Source organism: Nicotiana tabacum, chromosome 18 (genome assembly GCF_000715075.1).
Source record: "Nicotiana tabacum cultivar K326 chromosome 18, ASM71507v2, whole genome shotgun sequence".
Lineage (NCBI taxonomy): Eukaryota > Viridiplantae > Streptophyta > Magnoliopsida > Solanales > Solanaceae > Nicotiana > Nicotiana tabacum.
The window spans coordinates 96523759-96542734 of record NC_134097.1 but is presented as its reverse complement, the minus strand read 5'-3'; the positions used below and the strand labels follow the sequence as shown (position 1 = coordinate 96542734).

The following is an 18976-nucleotide window of genomic DNA, read 5'->3' as shown; positions in this document are numbered from 1 at the left end:
ATTGGTGACCCATTAGGGGTATTTTGATAGAACTATTGGCGAGCAGCTTATCTACTTCATCATTGATGGCCTCGTTGATTGCGACATTGAATTTTCTTCTTATTTTCCACACTGGTGGATAGAGTGGGTCGACATTCATCTTGTGAGTGGCAACGTCTTTGGGGATGCCTGACATATCTGCATGGGAGAAGGCAAACAAATCAGCGTTGTCAATTAAAACATGTGAAATTTACCTGGTTCTGAGAGTTAGTGTCCGATGTAAGCCTTTTTGTAGATGTTTCTACTATTTAGTTGGACGGGATCGAGGTCTTCTACCATTGACTCATCGGCTTCCATGATGTCGAAGTCCGTGATGACGTCTATTTGTACGTCGAATTCGGTCCCTGACTTCGGTAATTGTTATGCTTCTGAGTCTGTTACCTTTAGTTGTTGGGTGTATATGAAATCATGGGCGATACGATAGCATTCTTAGGCGGTGCGTTGTTCGCCTCAGATGTTGAATATCCCCCATGGATTAGGGAACTTGATTACTTGATATAGGCTTGACGGTATAGCTCTCATGGCGTGTATCCATGGCCGCCCTATGATGGCATTGTAAGTTGTGTCTTGGTTCATGACATGGAACATTGTTTCTAGGGTGACGCCCTCGGCCAGAACGGGTAGCATTATCTCCCCAAAGGTCCGTCAACTGTATTGTTAAAACCTGTTAGTGTTATGCAACGCTGTACTATCTTGTCTTCGAGTCTCATATGTGTGAGGACTCAAGGGTGGATAATACATGCGCCGCTTACCTCATCTACCATTATTCTTTTCACATCAGTATCTGAAATACGTAAAGTAATAACAAGAGCATCGAAATGAGGGAAAGTCAAACCGTAAAATGATATTGTATTCGAGGTCGTCGTACCGTTCGTGAGTGATCAACCGCTTCAGTTTGTGTGTAGTGGTGAACTTCACATGGTTGATTGCTACTTCATCGCCTCCGCTAATGATCATTTGGATGGTGCAGGCGGGGGAGGGTGGCTTTGGAGGCCCCTGGTGTTGTTCACGTCCGCGACCAAAGTTGGCTCGTCCACGGTCGCTCATCAGTTCCCTCAGGTGCCCTTGGTTCAGCATGTTTACTACCTTTTGCCGTAGATCTATGTAGTCCTCAGTTTTGTGACCCCGCTCCTGGTGAAATTCGTAGAGGATGTTCGACTTTCGGGTACTTAGGTCGGACTTCATCTTTTGTGGCCATTTCACCTTTGTGCCAAGCTTCTCTAGTGCGTACACTTTTTCTGAAGGGGAAACACAAAAATTGTGAGCATATAAGAGTGGAGGCATACCGGCTGAGTCCTTGTATGTGGCCTGGATGGCCCTTCCGCATGTCGAGGGGACGGTGGGACGGCTGTTCTAATGTAGGGTTGATGTCTTTATCGGTTGAGACGAGGGCCTGACTAATCTCTTCGACTGCCGTTACGACGATCTTTTCTCGACTCCGTTTGAACTGACGTCAACTATTGGGTCGGACTGTTAAGGTCATCCTCGTCGGCTCTCACCTCGGCACAGTAGGCATTGTGGATCTCTTCCCAAGTGGTGAAGGGGGTATTTCATGAGCCTGCTTAACAACTTTCTGGTTGCTCTCGACCCGTTCCTGTTCAACCCGTTCTGGAAAGATGATACCGCCATCCCTCCTAATACATTTGGTAGGCTCATTTTTACCCTGTTAAACCGGGGGAGGAAATCCTTATGTCCCTCACCACGTGATTGTCTAATGGCGGATATATCACTTATACTGGCCTCCGCCTTTTTAGCCTCTACATGGGCGGCGATGAACTTGTCGGCCATTTCCTCAAATGTTGTTATTGACCGCGCCGACAGTTGTGAATACTAGGTTAAGGATCCCCCTCCCCGTTAAGGTTTTGCCGAACTTTTTCAGTAACACTGATGGTACTTGCTCCTTCGAAAGGTCGTTGCCCTTCACCGTTGTGACATAATGAATGATGTGATATTCGGGGTCTATAGTACCGTCGTATATCTTTAGGTATGGTGGCATTTTGAAGTTTTTGGGAATGGCATGTGGAGCCGCTTCATTGATGTACGGTTGTTCGATGAACCGACCAACGTCTCATTTTGCTAGTAACTTTGGGGCGCCTGGTATCTTATCGACCTTTTCTTGATGCTCCCTCATCTGGTCGCGAAGTGCCTTATTTTTGTTTTCCATTTTCTTCAGAATGGCTGCGAGTGCATCATTACCTGCATCAACGGTGGTGTAAGTGTTACCTGTTTGAGGGACGGGCCGCTCGCCAGTGATCGTTGTGATATCTGCTTGCGCGGTGTTTCTGCTCTCTCTTTGAATGGGTTTATCGAGTATGTTGTTTAAAGTGCTTGTCAGCCACTCTTCTAGTAATTTTTTCACTACTGGTGATGTTTCCTCAACTGTAGACGTGGAGGCTCCCCTTTTGCGTGAAGCTGTTACGCTTTCATGAGGGGGAGGTGAAGCACTCCGCCTGGGCGTAGCGTTTGGTATCATGTTCTCGTTATCTTCCCTACCATCTTCGTTGATGGTGTTCAAAATGTTGGTAGTGACGACTGCTATTGCTTTCAGTCTTGCATCTCCTTTTCCTGTCATCGTCAGTTTGCGCAAACGAAGAAAAGATGGCTGGTTTTTTTTGGATCTAGAAGGAACTAAAATTTCAACTAAAACCTCCCCACAGACGGCGCCAAATTATTCGAGCAAATAATAGCTAAATCAATTAATGATGAATTAAAGGGGTGAATCTTAGTTGAACTTAATAACTTCTAGACCGGATAAAATAGAAGATTTATGAAATGAGTTGTGTTCAGATGCATCAAATAATGGATTCGATACATTATGATTGATAATAAATATGGTGGTTTAAATATGCAATAAATGTAAGCAATGGCAATAAATGTGATGAAAAGGGATCTGTCACCCAACTATCATATGATTGGGATGTCCATTTCCTCTGTCTGCGACGTGGAAAAGTATGAAGTTGGGATGGATATGGAATCTCTAGATTTATGGATCAAGATGGAACAACGTGTGCTTCAATAATATTACCAACAAATAAGACAACTTTTGGATATTCTTTTTTGTCAACTCTTACAATGTATTTTCTTTCTCGAAGTTCCGAAGAAGAAGGATCCTCTTTTGTTCTCTATCTCTTCCTATTTATAAGGGATATTCCCCAAAAACCCTAATAGGTATGCCCACTTATGAACCTATGCTCCCGTTACTTTCTCATCTCGGCTGCCCGCTTTTGACATCAGCCTTTGTGAGAACAACTTTCAGCCGTTATATCATGATCGACCCTGTCCCTTGTCTTGCATGTCCGTTACCATGGTCACCAAATTTGGACTTATACAAATATGCCAAATAGGGAAGTGTTGTCTCATTATGTATAAATACGTAGTTTTCAAATCCTTCTGGAGAATACATGACGGATTATTGTTTGTTTACCTTGTGGTGATACCATCGTTCAATCTGGAAAAGTAAAGATTAAAAAGAGCGAATTCTTCCCCTTTCAAACTACTAGCAAATTTGGTCAAAGTAAAAGAATTTGTCAACGCCCCTCCCACCCTTCCCCTATTTTGAAGGACAAGCAACTTCTTATGAATGAGAAAAAGCTACTTCCTCCCCCGTTATAAAAAGATTGTTTTAATTTGATTTGGCACCAACTTTAATACAAAATATAAGATTTTTGAGATATGTGATCTTAAATAAGCCATAATATTTGTGTGAGTGTAAAACTTTTGAAACAGATGGGATATCAAATTGCTAGGAAATTGAAGGACTCGTCTTGATGTTTTACGAATGAGGGGAAAAAGGGTCAAACGAAGAGACAAAACTCAACAATAAAGAAAGAAAACATTTACAACGACTACTTGTACGCAACTCCTGCTACTATTCCAACAAACTTCTTTTATCAATAGACAGGCCAAAAAAGATTACAAAATATGGGTCCTAGCACAGCTAGACAACATAGAAAGACCAAAATATGATAAGTTCAACAAAAATAGCTAAGAACAAAACACGTTAAATATGTCAGCACGGCAAAATACAAATGAATTATGGGTTCGAAGAGAGCACTTCATTTTCTTTTCTGTTTTTCGTGTTCATTTGATTTTCAGAAATTAAGACTCATTTAGAAATTAACTTTATATAACTATGTTCTCTGTTTTCAAATCCAAATACGAATAAGGATCTGGTTATCTGGCCATGAGACTATAGTACTGCACAAACACTAAAATACGTGGTAAATATTTGCTATGTAATACTATACAAAATGTGGAAAAGTATTAATAAGTCCATAAATGCATGATTTTTTTTTTTTTTGGCATATTAGCTTTTTATTACTTAACCATAGACTATTAATATATCTGTCACCCCATTTTCATACTATTTTTCTTATTAATCTATTTCAAAAAAAATGACATATTTTAATATTTTTTTAATAAAAAGCTTTTATATCCAAATATATGTCATGACATGTTTAAAATCATAAATTTTAAAAGTTTTATAGTTACACCAAATATATGATTTTTTTTTTGTGGATAATAAATCTTTATTCAATCGTCCCAAACCAAACATACAGATTTCACATCATTCTTTCCTCTATCCTTTCTGCCATTTCTATACCTCAGTTATATTCCAATCTATCTATATGTTCCTACACATTTCATATCTATCTATCTATCTATATAGTTTCTCGATCCAGCTTATCTTTTTCTTGATCTTCTTCTTCTGTACAGTTTTCAAACATCTATATTTGCATGCATATTGTATCTGCTCCAGTACAGCTTGTACGGTCTTGGCACTTTTTTCAACCAAACTGCTTCATTTCTGACTTTCCATATGTGATAAATGACTGTTGCCAACACTGCCTGTGTGAATGATCTTCCTATTTTCCCTTTTGCTATTCTTGTCATCCTTCTCTATATCCATGTCACCTATGTGTTCTTAATATTCATCCTAAGCCATTTGAGCACTTCAGCTAAGCACATCTTAGAGAATGTGCATTCAAAGAATAGGTGGTCGATTGATTCTGTTTTTCCTTCACATAGCATACAATCACTGTCCTCAGTAATTTTCATTCTCAATGTTCTATCTTTTGTCAGCAGTTTCCTTTGCATTGCAAGCCAGCAGATGAAGCTATGTTTAGGAGTATTCATTTTATTCCACACCCCTCTACTCCAAGACCATTGTTCCAGCCTTCCTCTTCTCCATTGGTAGTTACTCTTAATTGTGTATTTTCCTATCTTTTTTTGCGATCCATTTTCTATATAACCTACTGCATATATATCACGTATAGAACAAATTCTCCTCCAGTACCAGCAGCTGTCTTGTGGGGGATTATATTTGCCACTAGTTGTCTTCTTTCAGATAGATATGGTTAATCCATTTAACCCACAAAGTGTCTTCTTTGTTTGCGATGTGCCATACATACTTAGCTACAACAGCTTCAATCCATATTATGCACTCCCTAATTCCCAGTCCTTCTTCTCTTTTTGGTCTACAAACAAGCAACCAGTGGCACCTTATTAGCCGTGCCTTTCCCAGCCCATAAGTAGTTCCTACATATCGCCGTAATATCTTTAAGTACCTTCTTTGGTAGGATGAATATTGTTGCCTAGTGTGAATGTATATTTATCAGTACAGAGTTGATCAATTGGACCCTTCCTGCATATGACAAGTTTTTCGATCCCCATGAATGGATTCTTGTACTGAGTTTGTCAACCAACACTTCACAATCTCCTGCTTTCAGTTTCCTTGAAGCTATTGGAACCCCTAAGTATTTGGATGGCAACGTCCCCTGCTTGTACCCCGTTATTTCACATATACCTTCTAAACATTGTCTATCCATGTTTGCACTATATACATTAGACTTTTCAGCATTAGTACTCAGCCCAGATGTATTAGAGAATGTTTGCAAACCTCTCAGCACAAGCATTATTCTTTGATACTCACCTTTTACAGAACATCAAAACATCATCTGCGAAGCACAGATGATTTAACTTCAAACTTTTGCACTTTATATGAAATGCAAATCCATTTAGTGTAGCTACCCATTGCATAATTCTTGTGAAATATTCCAAACATATCACAAAAAGAAGAGGTGATATAGGATCTCCCTGTCATAATCCCCTTCTCCCCTCAATACATCCATATAGTCACCCATTTAAAGCAATCGAGTACTGGGTTGTTGAGATGCATACCATAGTCCATTTGATGAATTTGGAAGGAAAGTTCAATGCATATAACATTTCTTCCACAAATCCCCACTCCACAGAGTCATATGCTTTTTTTAGATCAATTTTAATCAAACAGCTGCTTGTTGATTTCTTCCTGTTATACAGTTTCACCAGGTCTTAACATATCAGGATATTTTGAACTATACTTCTGCCTTCCACAAATGCACTCTGTTTCTCTGCTATTATTGAAGGCAATATACCTTTTAGCCTGTTACACAGCACTTTTGATATTATCTTATAGATAGTACTGCAACATGCAATAGGTCTATAGTCCCCTACTTCAGCTGCATGGTTGTTCTTTGGGATAAGAGTTAGAGTAGTTCTCTTAATAATCCTGAGCATTTTTGTAGTGTCAAAGAACTCCATTACACTTTCAATGACATCTTGCTTTACCACTGGCCACAATCCTTAAAGAATTGAGATCCATAGCTATCAGGTCCTGGGGACTTGTCTCCTACAATTGACCACAAAGCTGCCTTGATTTCATTTTTTGTAACTGGTGCTTCCAGTTGTTCTCTTTGCTCCTGTTGAACCACTGGCCCTTTCCTTACTAGATTGCTACACACATGTTGCATGTCTTCTTTTCTTTCCCCCAACAACTTCTTGTAGAATTTTATAAATGCATCTGTTATCCCTTCAACATCTGTTGTTTCCTTCCCTTCATCATCTTTTATAGAGAAAATCCTGTTAGCATTCCTTTTGGTTTTTATCACACTATGGAAGTATTTTGTGTTTTGATCCCCCTGCCTCACCCATTGTATCTTACTTTTCTGTCTCAAAAATTGCTCTTTAGCAGTCTTCCATTTGCTGCTTTCTTTCATCAATCTGGTTTCCTCTTCAATTAACTCAACATTTCTAGGATCTTTTTGGATCTTTTCTTGGCATTCTGTCAAGTTTACCATTATTGTTGCAGCCCTTTTTTTCTAAATCTGGAAATCTTTCCTTGTTCAATCTTTTCAGTACACTTTTGGTTCAGTTCAGCTTTCCTACCAGTTTGTACATTTGTGTGCCTTGTATCTTCTTCTCCCATACTTCTTGTACTCTTGTTTGAAATTCTGGTATCACACTCCACATGTTGAAGTATCTAACCTGCCTTTTTTCCCCTGCATTCCCTCCTTTCCAGTTTATGATTGTTGGGCAGTGATCATAGATGTCCTCATTCATGAAGTGCACCTTTGATGCAGGTAAGTCAGTCATCTATTTAGCATTAACTAGCACTCGATCAATCCTGATGTACACTCGACTATCTCCTCCTTGTTTGTTGTTCCATGTGAAGAAAGCTCTTGAGGATCTAAGCTCCTTCAGACCACACACTTCAATACATTGTCTAAAATCTCTTGTTTCAGCCATAGTTACTTTGCTTCCAATTCTTTCCTCCCTATTAAGAACACAGTTAAAGTCTCTCATCACAGCCCATGGTCCATCCATTTTGACCCTTATCTGATTGACGCCATCCCATAGTTTTCTCCTAGCTGTTTGTTCATTAAAGCCATATACAAGAGTAACATTAAGGATCAGTTCATTCCTCATGTGCTTTACTGTGCTATGAATCATTTGTTCAGTAACTTCCTTTATATCAACCTCATATAATTAAGGTTTCCACAACATCCATATCCTACCTCCTGAATGTTTGTCTAGATTTGTTATAAACTACCAGCCATGACAAAGATAAAAAGAAGCTTTCTGTGCCTTAGCTCTTTTTATCTTTGTTTCCAGAAACCCAAACAAGCTAACTCTCAAGTTGTGGATAAGCAGGTTCATTTCTTTCTATTTATATGGCTTGTTTAGACCTTTGGCATTCCAAAAACCAATGCTATCCATTAGGGTTGGGGTCTCCCTCACCCTTAAAACTGTCCAGCCCCCCCCCCCCCCAGCTTCACCTCCTCCAGGGTAGGAAGGTTTAGCTATTCTTTCATTTCTGTTGTTCTGTTTACCTAAAGCTGCAAATGAATTTTCAGTATTAATTTGTGGTTCTCTGATCACTATTCCTCTCCTTGCATTACCTCTCCTGTAGTAGAAGTTATCCTGTTTTTGTCTCACCATCACTTGTTTCCCTACCCTTTGGTGGAACTTCTCTTCTATGCATGTTTCCTTGTCTACTTCTTTGCTGGTTTCTGTTTGTTCACCTTTGCTAGTCTTCTCTTCCCCCTGCTGTACTACTTCCTTCCTTTCTTGTGCTTTATTATTTATCTCTTCCCTTATATACTTCCTGCATTCCTTCAACTCATGCCCATAATTTTTGCATTTAGTACATAATATTGGCTTCCATTCAAAATCCATCTCTTGTTCAACAATGTGTCCATGCTCATTTTCAAATATTACAGTGTCTGGGAATACCTTATTGATTGGTACTTCCACTAACACTCTAGCATATGTCATTCTCTCCTTCATAGTAGTGACTTTGTCTGCTTTCAAAGGATTCCCTACCATCCCTGTTATTTTTGCTAATGCCTGCTTTCCACAGTACTTCACATTCAGTCCCGATAGTCTAATCCACACTGGTATATTATCCATTATCTCCTTCTTCATTTCTATATCTGGCTGCCATTGTTTGACTATTACTGGCTTTCTATCAAACATTTGGACTCCTCCTTCTACTACTTTAGTTCTGCTTTCAATTGTATGGAATCTGACCAGGAACACATCTCTTTGAACTTGTGAAACTATATCAATACCTAGCTTTCCCCAAATTCTATTAAAATACCCTTCCATGACATTTTGTGGTGGATTAGATCACACATAGCATACAACTCCAATTTTTCAATATTCTACCTCCTCATGAATGTCTTCTAGTAGTATTTTCACATTACTGTTAATAGGTGATTCTCGTTTCAAGTCCTCACCTTCCTCCAATGGAACAGTAGCTACAATTTTACTCCACGATGTTCTAGATCCTTAAACTTGTGTCTCGCTTTGTGAATCGAGCGCAATTGCTTCCTCCTCCACCTTATCAGCCCACGATCGTCTACATGCATCACTCCCCTGCACATTTCAGACTGTGTCCTCACTAGTGTTGCAATTGGTGTTGACATATCTGATACTCGCTCCATGTCTAATGGTACTATTCTAGTATTTGCATTCAAATTCCTTACTTTCTTCGAATCTTCTATCCTCGGAAAACCTTTTCCTCCATGATTTTGATTTGGATTTGTCATTTGATTGCTTTGCCCTCTCGCTCCAACCTTCGATTTCCTTCCCATGATCAGCGTTAGCTGAGAGGAAATTTCATTCTAGAGAGCGAAAAAAGTTTTGGATAATACCATCTAACTGCCAAATATATATATGAAATATTTAAAATCACAAATTTCAAAAGTTTTTCTTTTTTATTAAATTTTGTGCTATGTCAAACTACAAAGTAATTATCCTTTGTTCTCTTAATCGAATTGCAATTAAGCTCGATCAGCCCAATCTTCTACTAAAAGCATTGAGCCATATACACCTAGGGCATGCGATCGATGCCCTTGGGAGTACCTATTAACGGAAGGGGGCTCTAAGCAATCCTGAGTGAAGACATGTCGAAGTGAAAGATAAATCTATGCACGAGCTTATGCAAATAGAGCTAAAACTTAAAAGCAGTAAATAGCCTGGTTCCTATTATAAGTCATGATTAACGAGAATCTATTATCGAACTTTGACAAATTGAAACGGAAGGAGTATAATTTTGTGCAAATGTTTTCCTATGATGACAATATCATATTCAAATCAAATAAGCACTATCACTAGTACTAATTAACGTAGAATTTCATAGAAGTTTCAGCTTATATGAATGAAAGGCAAATATGGGGAAAATTATAGGCCTTAATTGAACGCGTTAACAATCACATCAATCTTTCGCCTGCTTATTACTACGTGATGTTGACAACGATAGCCTCCTTGTAATTTCATCGTTAACACAATTCAATAATTTCTCTTATAATCTTCCAATATAATTCTGTTGATTAAAAAAAGTCTTCCTTCCATTGATGAAAAATTGATATAAAAAGAACAAGTCTTCCTTCCACTGCTTCTGATTCTTAATGTAATTTCTTTTCACACTCCACAATTTCCACCCTTTTTGGCGCCCTTACACATGGCCTATGATCCACATACAAAAGTAACAAACACCAAACTAAATTTATAGTATAATATATATTTAACAATCACACGCCACAAATTTTAGTCACATATTCTATAAAAGTCCAATGATCGTCTTCTTCTAGCTATCTTAATCACTTTTCCAACAATACAAGAAACTATCAAACAAATATTATCTTTCCCCTTATAAGTTACATCATTTAGTTTATTTTTTCTTGGTTTATTTAGTCGATCTAACTTTGTTTTATTTATTTCTCTCTTCCATACACACCATCGCCATTTTATTAACAAAGTTTAATACTAATGGATATATTTTGCAAAGCCAAGGCCGTAAGATTCAAGAGTCATCTGGACAAGTACCTAGTTGCAGATGATGATCAAGAAAACACTCGTCAGAGCCGCAACGGCTCGTCGAGAAAATCACGGTGGCTGGTGGAGCTTGTCGAAGGAAACAACCACCTTATCCGACTCAAGAGTTGTCATGGCAAGTACCTCTTGGCTTCTGATGTTGCATTTCTTCTTGGTATGACGGGAAACAAGGTTACTCAGACTTCACCTGAAAATACGAACGACTTGAGAATTGAATGGGAACCAATAAGGGATGGATTTCAAGTGAAATTAAAGGCTTTTGGTGGAAGATATTTACGTGCAAATGGTGGGACACCACCGTGGAGAAATTCTGTCACACATGATAGTCCTCACACTGCGTCTACACATAATTGGATTTTATGGAACGTGGAAACTGTTGATATACCGGAAAATGAAATGTTGACAGATTATTTATCGATGGTTTCGAGCTTTTCGTCGGTTTCCGATGAACTTTCGGGCTTGGATATGGGATCTCCGGTCATGAGTACACGTTCAAGCTTCTCTTCCTCGCCAAAGATACCAAAGGTATGTTTCTTAATTATGTCAACTTAAGATTATTATTTTTTTTCTTTTTTTTTAAGAGTAAAATGAATTCTTAGAAGTCAACAAAAGCTACTACAATCTTTCGTAAATCACGATTATGTAGAGTACATGAGTTACGTTAGATTTTAACCTTACCATTGTGGTTTATTAGCAAGAAGCAATGAGGAACAAATTAAAAGCGTCTTTTTCTTTTCCAACATGACAAGTAACCACATTGATAACGTGTAATATGAAGACAATTTACGTGTGGCCCAACGATGAAAATAAAAGAGGGAACAACATTAACAAGTGAAGGTGTCTTTTCATCGGGGACTGCTCAACATAATTGGGGCCTAAAGTATAACTTCAATTAGAGGGAGAAATTCAAAAATAGTCCGATTTATAACTGATCGTTCAAAAATAGCTCAGTTTCAAACGTAATCAAAGTTTAACCATTTTTTATGTAAAGATAAATCTGAGCAAAAACATTGTTCAAAACCCAGAAAATACGCCAATATATTATACTGGAGTTCCAGCATAAGTATGTTTGAACTCCAGCCTAATATGATGGAGTTACAACATAAGTACACTAGAACTCTAGCATAATATACTGGAGTTCCAGCAAGTATAATTGTCCAGTATAATATACTGGAGTTTGGAGCACCGGTGCTCCAGTCTCCAGTATATTATACTGGAGTCAGCAAAGTATACCGGTCCAGCATAATATGCTGGAGTTCATACACAGGTGCACCGAACTCCAATATATTATGTTGGACCGGTCTATGTTGCAGCAAAATAGTGACTATTTTTCATTGATTTCGTAAACGCTGACTATTTTTAAATGACTAGACAGAAAACTGGCTATATTGTGCTATTTTTACTCAATTAGAGGCCCAATTTTTTGTAATCAATAGTAATTATTTATCAATTAATAATATAGCTAACCAATTTAATCACTCTTGAGACAATGTTGATATGATGTATTTTTATTTTGAAAAGTTTTTTTCCTTTGAGGAAACTATTAAATATTTGAAAAGAATCAAGTCTTTTTATGTAATTAAATATATTGATTGTAGTATTATCTTCTACTTGTAATATTTCTCCTAATATTTTTAGTTCGAAATATAAGTCTAAGACATTAATATTAAAGTGACTATTATGCTTTAAGGATCATCAAAGATTAACACAATAATTTTTTTTTAAAAGAATTCTAATCATTTAGCAATATCTAAATTCTAAAATAATAATTATAGGTTTTAGTGGTCATAATGTAAAAATACAAAATGAAGGTTATATCAAGTTTGAAGAAATCATAAATACTCATATATGCTTACTTTACTTGGGAGAACTTTTTCATCTCTCAACAATCACATTAATTTTACAATGGTAAATTTTTATTATAAAATATTTAAAGTTTTTAAAGAAAAATTAACACATAAATTATTTCTTTTAATTAAAATGTGCCCCTCAAAATTAGGGCATAAGGCATATGCCTTACTTGCCTAGCCTTTGAGCGGCCCTGCTTTTCATTATGCAATCAGCAATCTTTTGGTACAAGCATATGAAGGTGTCTTATTACTTGCATTAAATGTATTCTCACAATATTAGAAAATAAAATTCAACACAAAGATAATTAGAAGTTCAATTATTAGCATGTTGTCACAAATTAATGTTAAAAACGAGGTCAAGAATTGCGGAGGTTCGTAAGTTGTTCAGGCCTTCCTCTTATCCCAATGTAAAACTTATAATTCTCACTAAGAGTGTACAGGGACAGGGTTGACTTGGTTTTTATTAAAATCAAACCAAACCAATTATATCGGTTTGAATTAGTTTGATTTTGTCGGATTTTTCGAGTTTTTCGGGGTTTTTTTTGTTACATGAATATATATTATTTCAATCTTACTTTGTTAAATTTTTTATAAGTAAATATATGTTTAGTAAAAATTGACAAACATATGATCTATTAACATATTCTTACGAGAGATTTTTCTTAGTTACATATGATAGTTAGTTTTTAGTCGTCTGACAATAATTTTTCGTTGATATACATTTTCAAGGTTAACTGAATTTAATAATTAAACATAAAAATCAATATGATGCCTATATAATGATATGTTCTATTTAATTTTAAATTATTGAAATACCACTTCAAATTCAAAAAAGATATAAGAATTTAATAGATCTTGACATATGGATATGGAAGATCAAAGAGATTGATGCATTTTACTAACACTTGATAAGAAAGTGATCGTACAACCCATTATTTAAAGTTAATAAAATAGAGCACTTCATATTTAACTAAATATTACATCCCATAAGAGAATCGCAAATATTTTTAGATATTCTTTAAAGAAAATTCTATAAAAAGTCTTAAAAGTATATATATAAAAATTATATATTTATATGTCGATTTGGTTCGAATTTTTTTACTCTATATCAAACCAAATTAAACCAAATCTAATCGAATCTTTTAATCGATTTAATTTGACTTTTCAATTTGGTGCGATTTTTCGATTCGATTTGTACACCCTATTAAGTTTGTACCCCTCTTATAGTTCTCACATATTGGTCCGTCCATTCAGCGTAATTGAAGAGGAATAAGAATAGTCCCAAACACGAAATAACTAGCAACAATTTAAAGTTACGAGTAAGATTGAAAGTGCAACGATGATCATTCTTAGGGTCGTTTAATTTGAAGATAAGTTATATTGGGATTAGTTATACTAAAATTAATTATATTAGTATTAGTTATTTTGGTAATTTATCTTATTTACTGTATGTTATATTATATTAATTCTGGGATTGTTAATTTTATTATTTTATCCTGGAACAACTCATCCTAAGATTACTAGTCCACTATCCTCTGACAGGTGTAAGTTATCCCAGTATTATTTTTAATTCCGGAAAAACTTATTCCGAAATTATTAACCGAACAAGAGATTAGGTAGTACTAAATTTTTATCTTAGGATTATTTTTGCTTATTCATAATATAAAACGAACTGTTAAGGATGGGCTTATATAATTAGATATGTGATAAATAAGTACTCTCTCCGTTTTAATTTATATGAACCTATTTTCTTTTTGGTCCGTGCCAAAAAGAAGTACCTCTTCTCTTATTTGGAAGGTCAAACCTTTGACTATGAGTCAGCAGGGCTGCTAGATCTTATCTTGAAAGTAATTATCATATTAAAAGCCTTGGTCGTTTAATACAAAGCTTGTTTTTGTTCAACAACCTTTTCCCCAAGTTTTTTCTGTCAACAAAGATGGCTCAACAGTAAGGGACGTTTATACCAGAGTTTGTATAATCTGAGTTGAAATTTTTCAAAAAGTGTCGTTTGAGGTTTTTTGTAAAAGAAATAATATTAAGGTTCCATTTATTTGGAGTTTAATTTCCAGAAAAACTTTGCAAAGCTCAGTTTACGTTTTTAAAAGTAACTTTTTCTTTAAATAAAAATACACTCAATTTTTTAAATCTTTCAAAAATAAATTGAGGAATTGGCCAATGGGGTCAAATTTTTATGTTATAATGCCCCAACATTAAAACACAACTTTATTTCTTTTCAGCTTGTTTTAAAAGGAGTAATTTTTTTCTAAATTTAAAAATAATTTAACTTAAGTTTATTTTTATATAGTAACATAAATATTTAATACTCCCTCCATTCATTTTTTTTCTTTTTGTTTTTCTGGTGGTTTGGGAATTGGAGACATGGATTCACTTGAAAAATTGAAGGTTCCGATGAAGATCTGGGTTTGGCTTAGGAATATTACTAAATGAAGAAACAAAAAAAAGAATAAAGAAAGAAACTGCAAAAAGCTAGACTTTGAAGTTATCATGGAGATGAAGAGCGGAACAGAAAGAAAATAAGGATTATTTTGAAGGGGAGATGGAAGAAATAATAGGGGAGGAGGGTGGGCATTTAAATGGAGTTTAATTGTAACTTTATGGCCTTTTATTATCGTTAAAATAAAGTCTCACCCGTACCTATCAAATGAGGAAACTCAATCAAAGTGACAAGTCAGTTTTTTGTGTTAAAATGACATAAAAGAAATGGGGTTAAAATGAAACATAGCTGAAATGAAGTGGTAAAATAAAAATTTGTGCCAAACTAGCGGGATTGTGTATGTATTTGGCCTAAACGAAATATAATACGATGAATTTCAAAAGAATTATTGTCATATTCACATGATTCATATGCTTAAGTAATGGGGTCCAGTTATTTCTGTCACAAGGCCCCAAAACAGAAATTTGACAACTGAAAAAGTCTATATTTACTCACATGATCAACATTAATTTAATCACGCGGTTGGGTTATCCGTGTCGCACTTGCTTAACGTAACTACCAATTTTCATGGCTGGCGCCGTCTGTCAACTCTCATTCCGCTGAATTATTCAAACACCAATCTTTTATAGTATATCAACTTGCTCTATAAGACTATAAATACTGAAAAATATTATAACATCAACCCAATTGTCACCATTTTCAACTCTCTTTATTAATCCTCTAATCTTCATATTGCATTCCAGAAATATTTGTTCAACAACTAACCTTAGTTACTATAAAATTTTAAACAGAGTATTATCAAAAAACCAGCAATGGACCTCTTTTACAAGGCTAAAGCAGTTCGCCTAAGAAGCTACCACGACAAATACTTAACAGCAGAAGAAGATGAAGAAACAGTAATCCAAGATCGAGATGGTGCATCCAAGAATGCAACATGGACAGTAGAATTCATCAACAACAATTCTGAAAAAAATATCATACGTCTCAAGAGTTTTTATGGCAAGTACCTTACTGCTTCTAACCAGAGATTTCTTTTAGGAATGACGGGGAGGAAAGTGTTACAAACCCTGCCAAAAAGACTTGATTCTTCAGTTGAATGGGAACCCATTAGAGAAGGGAATCAAGTGAAGCTTAAGACAAGATATGGTCAGTTCTTGAGAGCTAATGATAGTATTCCACCTTGGAGAAATTCAGTTACACATAATATACCTCATCGTACTTCAACTCAAGATTGGGTTTTATGGGATGTTGATGTGGTCGAAATCTTGGTTCATTCTCCTGCTCCTAAGCCTCCTCCACCGTTGATTCCTCACGAGGAATCGGTTGCTGCTTCTGAATCTAGTTCACCATCATTTGTTTCCTCAGCATCCCCGGCCAGCTTTTCTAGACAAGAGGTATTACTATTATTTTTCTCCAACTTTTGATGTTGAAGTTCATGGATATTTTGGTGGTTATTGCCACAGTGCTGGTTACGGGTTTGGTCCAACCTTGTGGCTTTGGTCCAAACGCTATTCTTTTCTTAATATCCATTAACTGTATACAAATTATTAATTTAGAACCCAGTATTAACTTTTGTAACCAACATTTACAAGGAGTTTCTTTGACCAATTTAAAACTTGGTTATAGATATGAGATTGAAGACTTAATTTAAAAAAGATGATGAGAGATCTCCTTAGCTCACCAAGTGGCTTTAAGTGATAGGGAATTTTAATCTAAAGATAACTTAGGAGATATGGAAGTCAAAAGAAAGTCAGGATATGGAAAAAGCATATTTTCGGATCGAATGGACTTTTGTTATAAATGGCAGAATTTGACAGTTTACAACTTTCGAGTAATTTTCAAAAATCAGTATATCAATTTTTCAAGAAATGAACTAATTTATTAGTTTAATCTAGCTCTGAAAACTAAGTCAAATTGACTCTTTGTAAGTGAAAGCACCATACAAAATGGTAGGAGTAATCAACAATTGCTACTACTAGGCCTACTGAATTAGTTAGGGTCGGTTATATGAATCTTCAGTATTCATTTCGTTACATTGGTAACATCCTATAAGTTGTCTTTTAGGAGAGTATGAGGTTCTCTATTTTGTTATGATATTGAAGCCTCTTTTTTCTCTTGACAGTCAGGAGAGTTTTTGGCTAGTTCATTGATGAAGTTTGGAGATGGGAGGCTGATATATTATCATATTGCGGACGAATATGGAGAAATCAATGAGGGAGTGGAGGGGCTTTGCATACCTTTCAAGGGAAACAGTGTTGAGGAGCTGACAAAGACATTGGAAGAAGAAACTGGGCTTGAGGACATTACTGTGTGTACTAAGAGTCCTTTGAATGGAAAACTTTACCCTCTTCGTCTGCAGCTTCCTCCCAACAATGCAAATATGGATGTCATTGTTGTACCATCTGGCCTCATCTAAGAGGTGAGATTTTTAACTTATCTTGAATTGGTTCCATTTTGTGAAATTTGTAATCTTTATGTTGAGGATTTTCTGGTTATCGAGTTACATAAAGGAGCACAAAATTTGTCAGCCACTTTTAGCAATATTTTAAGATCCCAGTATAGTATACTGTCCATCATTTTTGAAAAATGCTAAGTTAAGGGGGCTGAGATTCTTGAATGAAGAGTATTCTTGTGAATTTGCATCTTTAGATATACTATTACCATTTAGCTACTTGATTTCTCTGGAGTTGGGAGATGCTGTGTTATTGTACAGTATGGTAGTTTTCCATTAACCGGAAAGGAGTCATAGGTAAATGATGTCTAACTGACACTCTCGATCTTTTGCTACGTTGAGAAGGGGGGAGGAGTCTAAATCAATGGACAATAATGAACCATCATTGATGGACGTTGCACATGACACGATCAATTCGACTCAAGGTCTGGCGCTAATAGAAAACTTTAGCCACATCTTAACCCGTGGTTGAAGAATGAGGCGATCAAGAAAGTCCTCCCCTGGAAAAAATATCCGAAGATCTTCTCTTTCCTTTTCATTACAAACTGTTGGAGTCGTTGCTCCGGATCTTGTTCTCCTGGTGTGAAACCAGTTGGTTCCGTAGTTTTAGACTGCTGATCCCAAGTACTCCATCTCTAGCAAGTCAATATGCCTTCTATTGTGAAATGGATGATACTCGGCTTAAGCTATTTTGCATCATTACATTGTCAATAGGTAACATCAACATCAAGTTTTAAGATAGCAATTTTGTTCTGTCGCTGAACAGTGATCTACAATTCTGTTTGTGCTCATCAATCAGGTTAATTAGCTTTAGCTTAAAATGTGCTGATTATATTACCATTGATCTTTCGACGTATCTCTAAACTTCTTGTTTTCATGTATCAGTAGCAGCAGGAGATTTTGCAAATGCAAGGATGCCAATGTAGAGCAATTTGGAGGGCACTACAATTGGTGCAACAGAACATCATCTTTCTAGCATTTTGGTTCATCAACCTATTCAGTCCTCAGTGTTTATAAAGCATGTACATATATTGTTTTGTGAAGAGAGCTGAAAGATAGTTGTCACTAGAGTAGTTAGTTTGGCAGATATATAGTTATATACTATATCTTAGCACTAAATAATGAAAAATGAAGGAGAATAGGTGGAAAAAGAGAGATTCTTTTAATTTTTTCCGCCTTCTCAGAGGGGGTGGCATTGTTTCTTGAACTGAATTTTGTAGCTAGAGTTTTCTATTGTTTGATTATTTGGAGACTAGTTTGGCTGTAAATCCTTTATCATTAGATCGAAGTTTACCACTTTCTCTGGATTGTCTTCAAGGGATTGCATACATGTGTTACTTTTGCCCTCCAAAAGACTGCGAAAACCTTGAAAAGCAACTTATCAAACATTGGCTTGTATATACTTTGGCTAACTTGGTTCCCCTTCTATTACAAGATCGTGATGAGGAATGATCTTTTATTAGACTTCGAGGATCAGCTTAAACTTACCTTAGAAGCAAAAGAGGCTAAAATTAATCATTC

General features: G+C 36.1%; 2 protein-coding genes across 3 annotated transcripts; one reads left to right on the top strand and one right to left on the bottom strand.

Annotated features, from left to right (window-relative positions):
* Positions 1 to 7452: 7452 nt before the first annotated feature.
* On the bottom strand, positions 7453 to 8967 carry LOC142172591 (uncharacterized). Its single transcript, XM_075236249.1, has 2 exons — positions 8136 to 8967; positions 7453 to 7727 (listed from the first exon to the last, which is right to left on the bottom strand). The coding sequence occupies exons 1-2, from the start codon at positions 8965 to 8967 to the stop codon at positions 7453 to 7455; spliced, it is 1107 nt and encodes a 368-aa protein (XP_075092350.1).
* Positions 8968 to 10465: 1498 nt separating this feature from the next.
* LOC107770488 (uncharacterized) lies at positions 10466 to 18772 on the top strand. Of its 2 annotated transcripts, none has more exons than XM_016589805.2 (4): positions 10466 to 11223; positions 15795 to 16397; positions 17126 to 17422; positions 18341 to 18772. In XM_016589805.2, exons 1-3 carry the CDS (start codon positions 10633 to 10635, stop codon positions 17417 to 17419), a joined length of 1488 nt encoding a protein of 495 aa, XP_016445291.1. In that variant the 5' UTR covers positions 10466 to 10632; the 3' UTR covers positions 17420 to 17422; positions 18341 to 18772. The 2 variants fall into 2 exon arrangements, with proteins under 2 accessions (XP_016445291.1, XP_016445292.1); XM_016589806.2 differs by having other exon boundaries at positions 10467 to 11223; positions 18344 to 18772.
* Positions 18773 to 18976: the final 204 nt, after the last annotated feature.

Bases quoted from the DNA above. Each gene is read 5' to 3' on its own strand.
- LOC107770488 (XM_016589805.2), top strand. From the start codon at position 10,633: ATGGATATATTTTGCAAAGCCAAGGCCGTAAGATTCAAGAGTCATCTG. The intron at 11,224-15,794 runs GTATGTTTCTTA...AATTTTAAACAG, and splicing joins CCTCGCCAAAGATACCAAAG to AGTATTATCAAAAAACCAGC. The intron at 16,398-17,125 runs GTATTACTATTA...TTCTCTTGACAG, and splicing joins CCAGCTTTTCTAGACAAGAG to TCAGGAGAGTTTTTGGCTAG.
- LOC142172591 (XM_075236249.1), bottom strand. From the start codon at position 8,967: ATGGAAGGGTATTTTAATAGAATTTGGGGAAAGCTAGGTATTGATATA. The intron at 7,728-8,135 runs GTGAAGCTGGGG...ATGAACAAACAG, and splicing joins ACCTTCCTACCCTGGAGGAG to CTAGGAGAAAACTATGGGAT.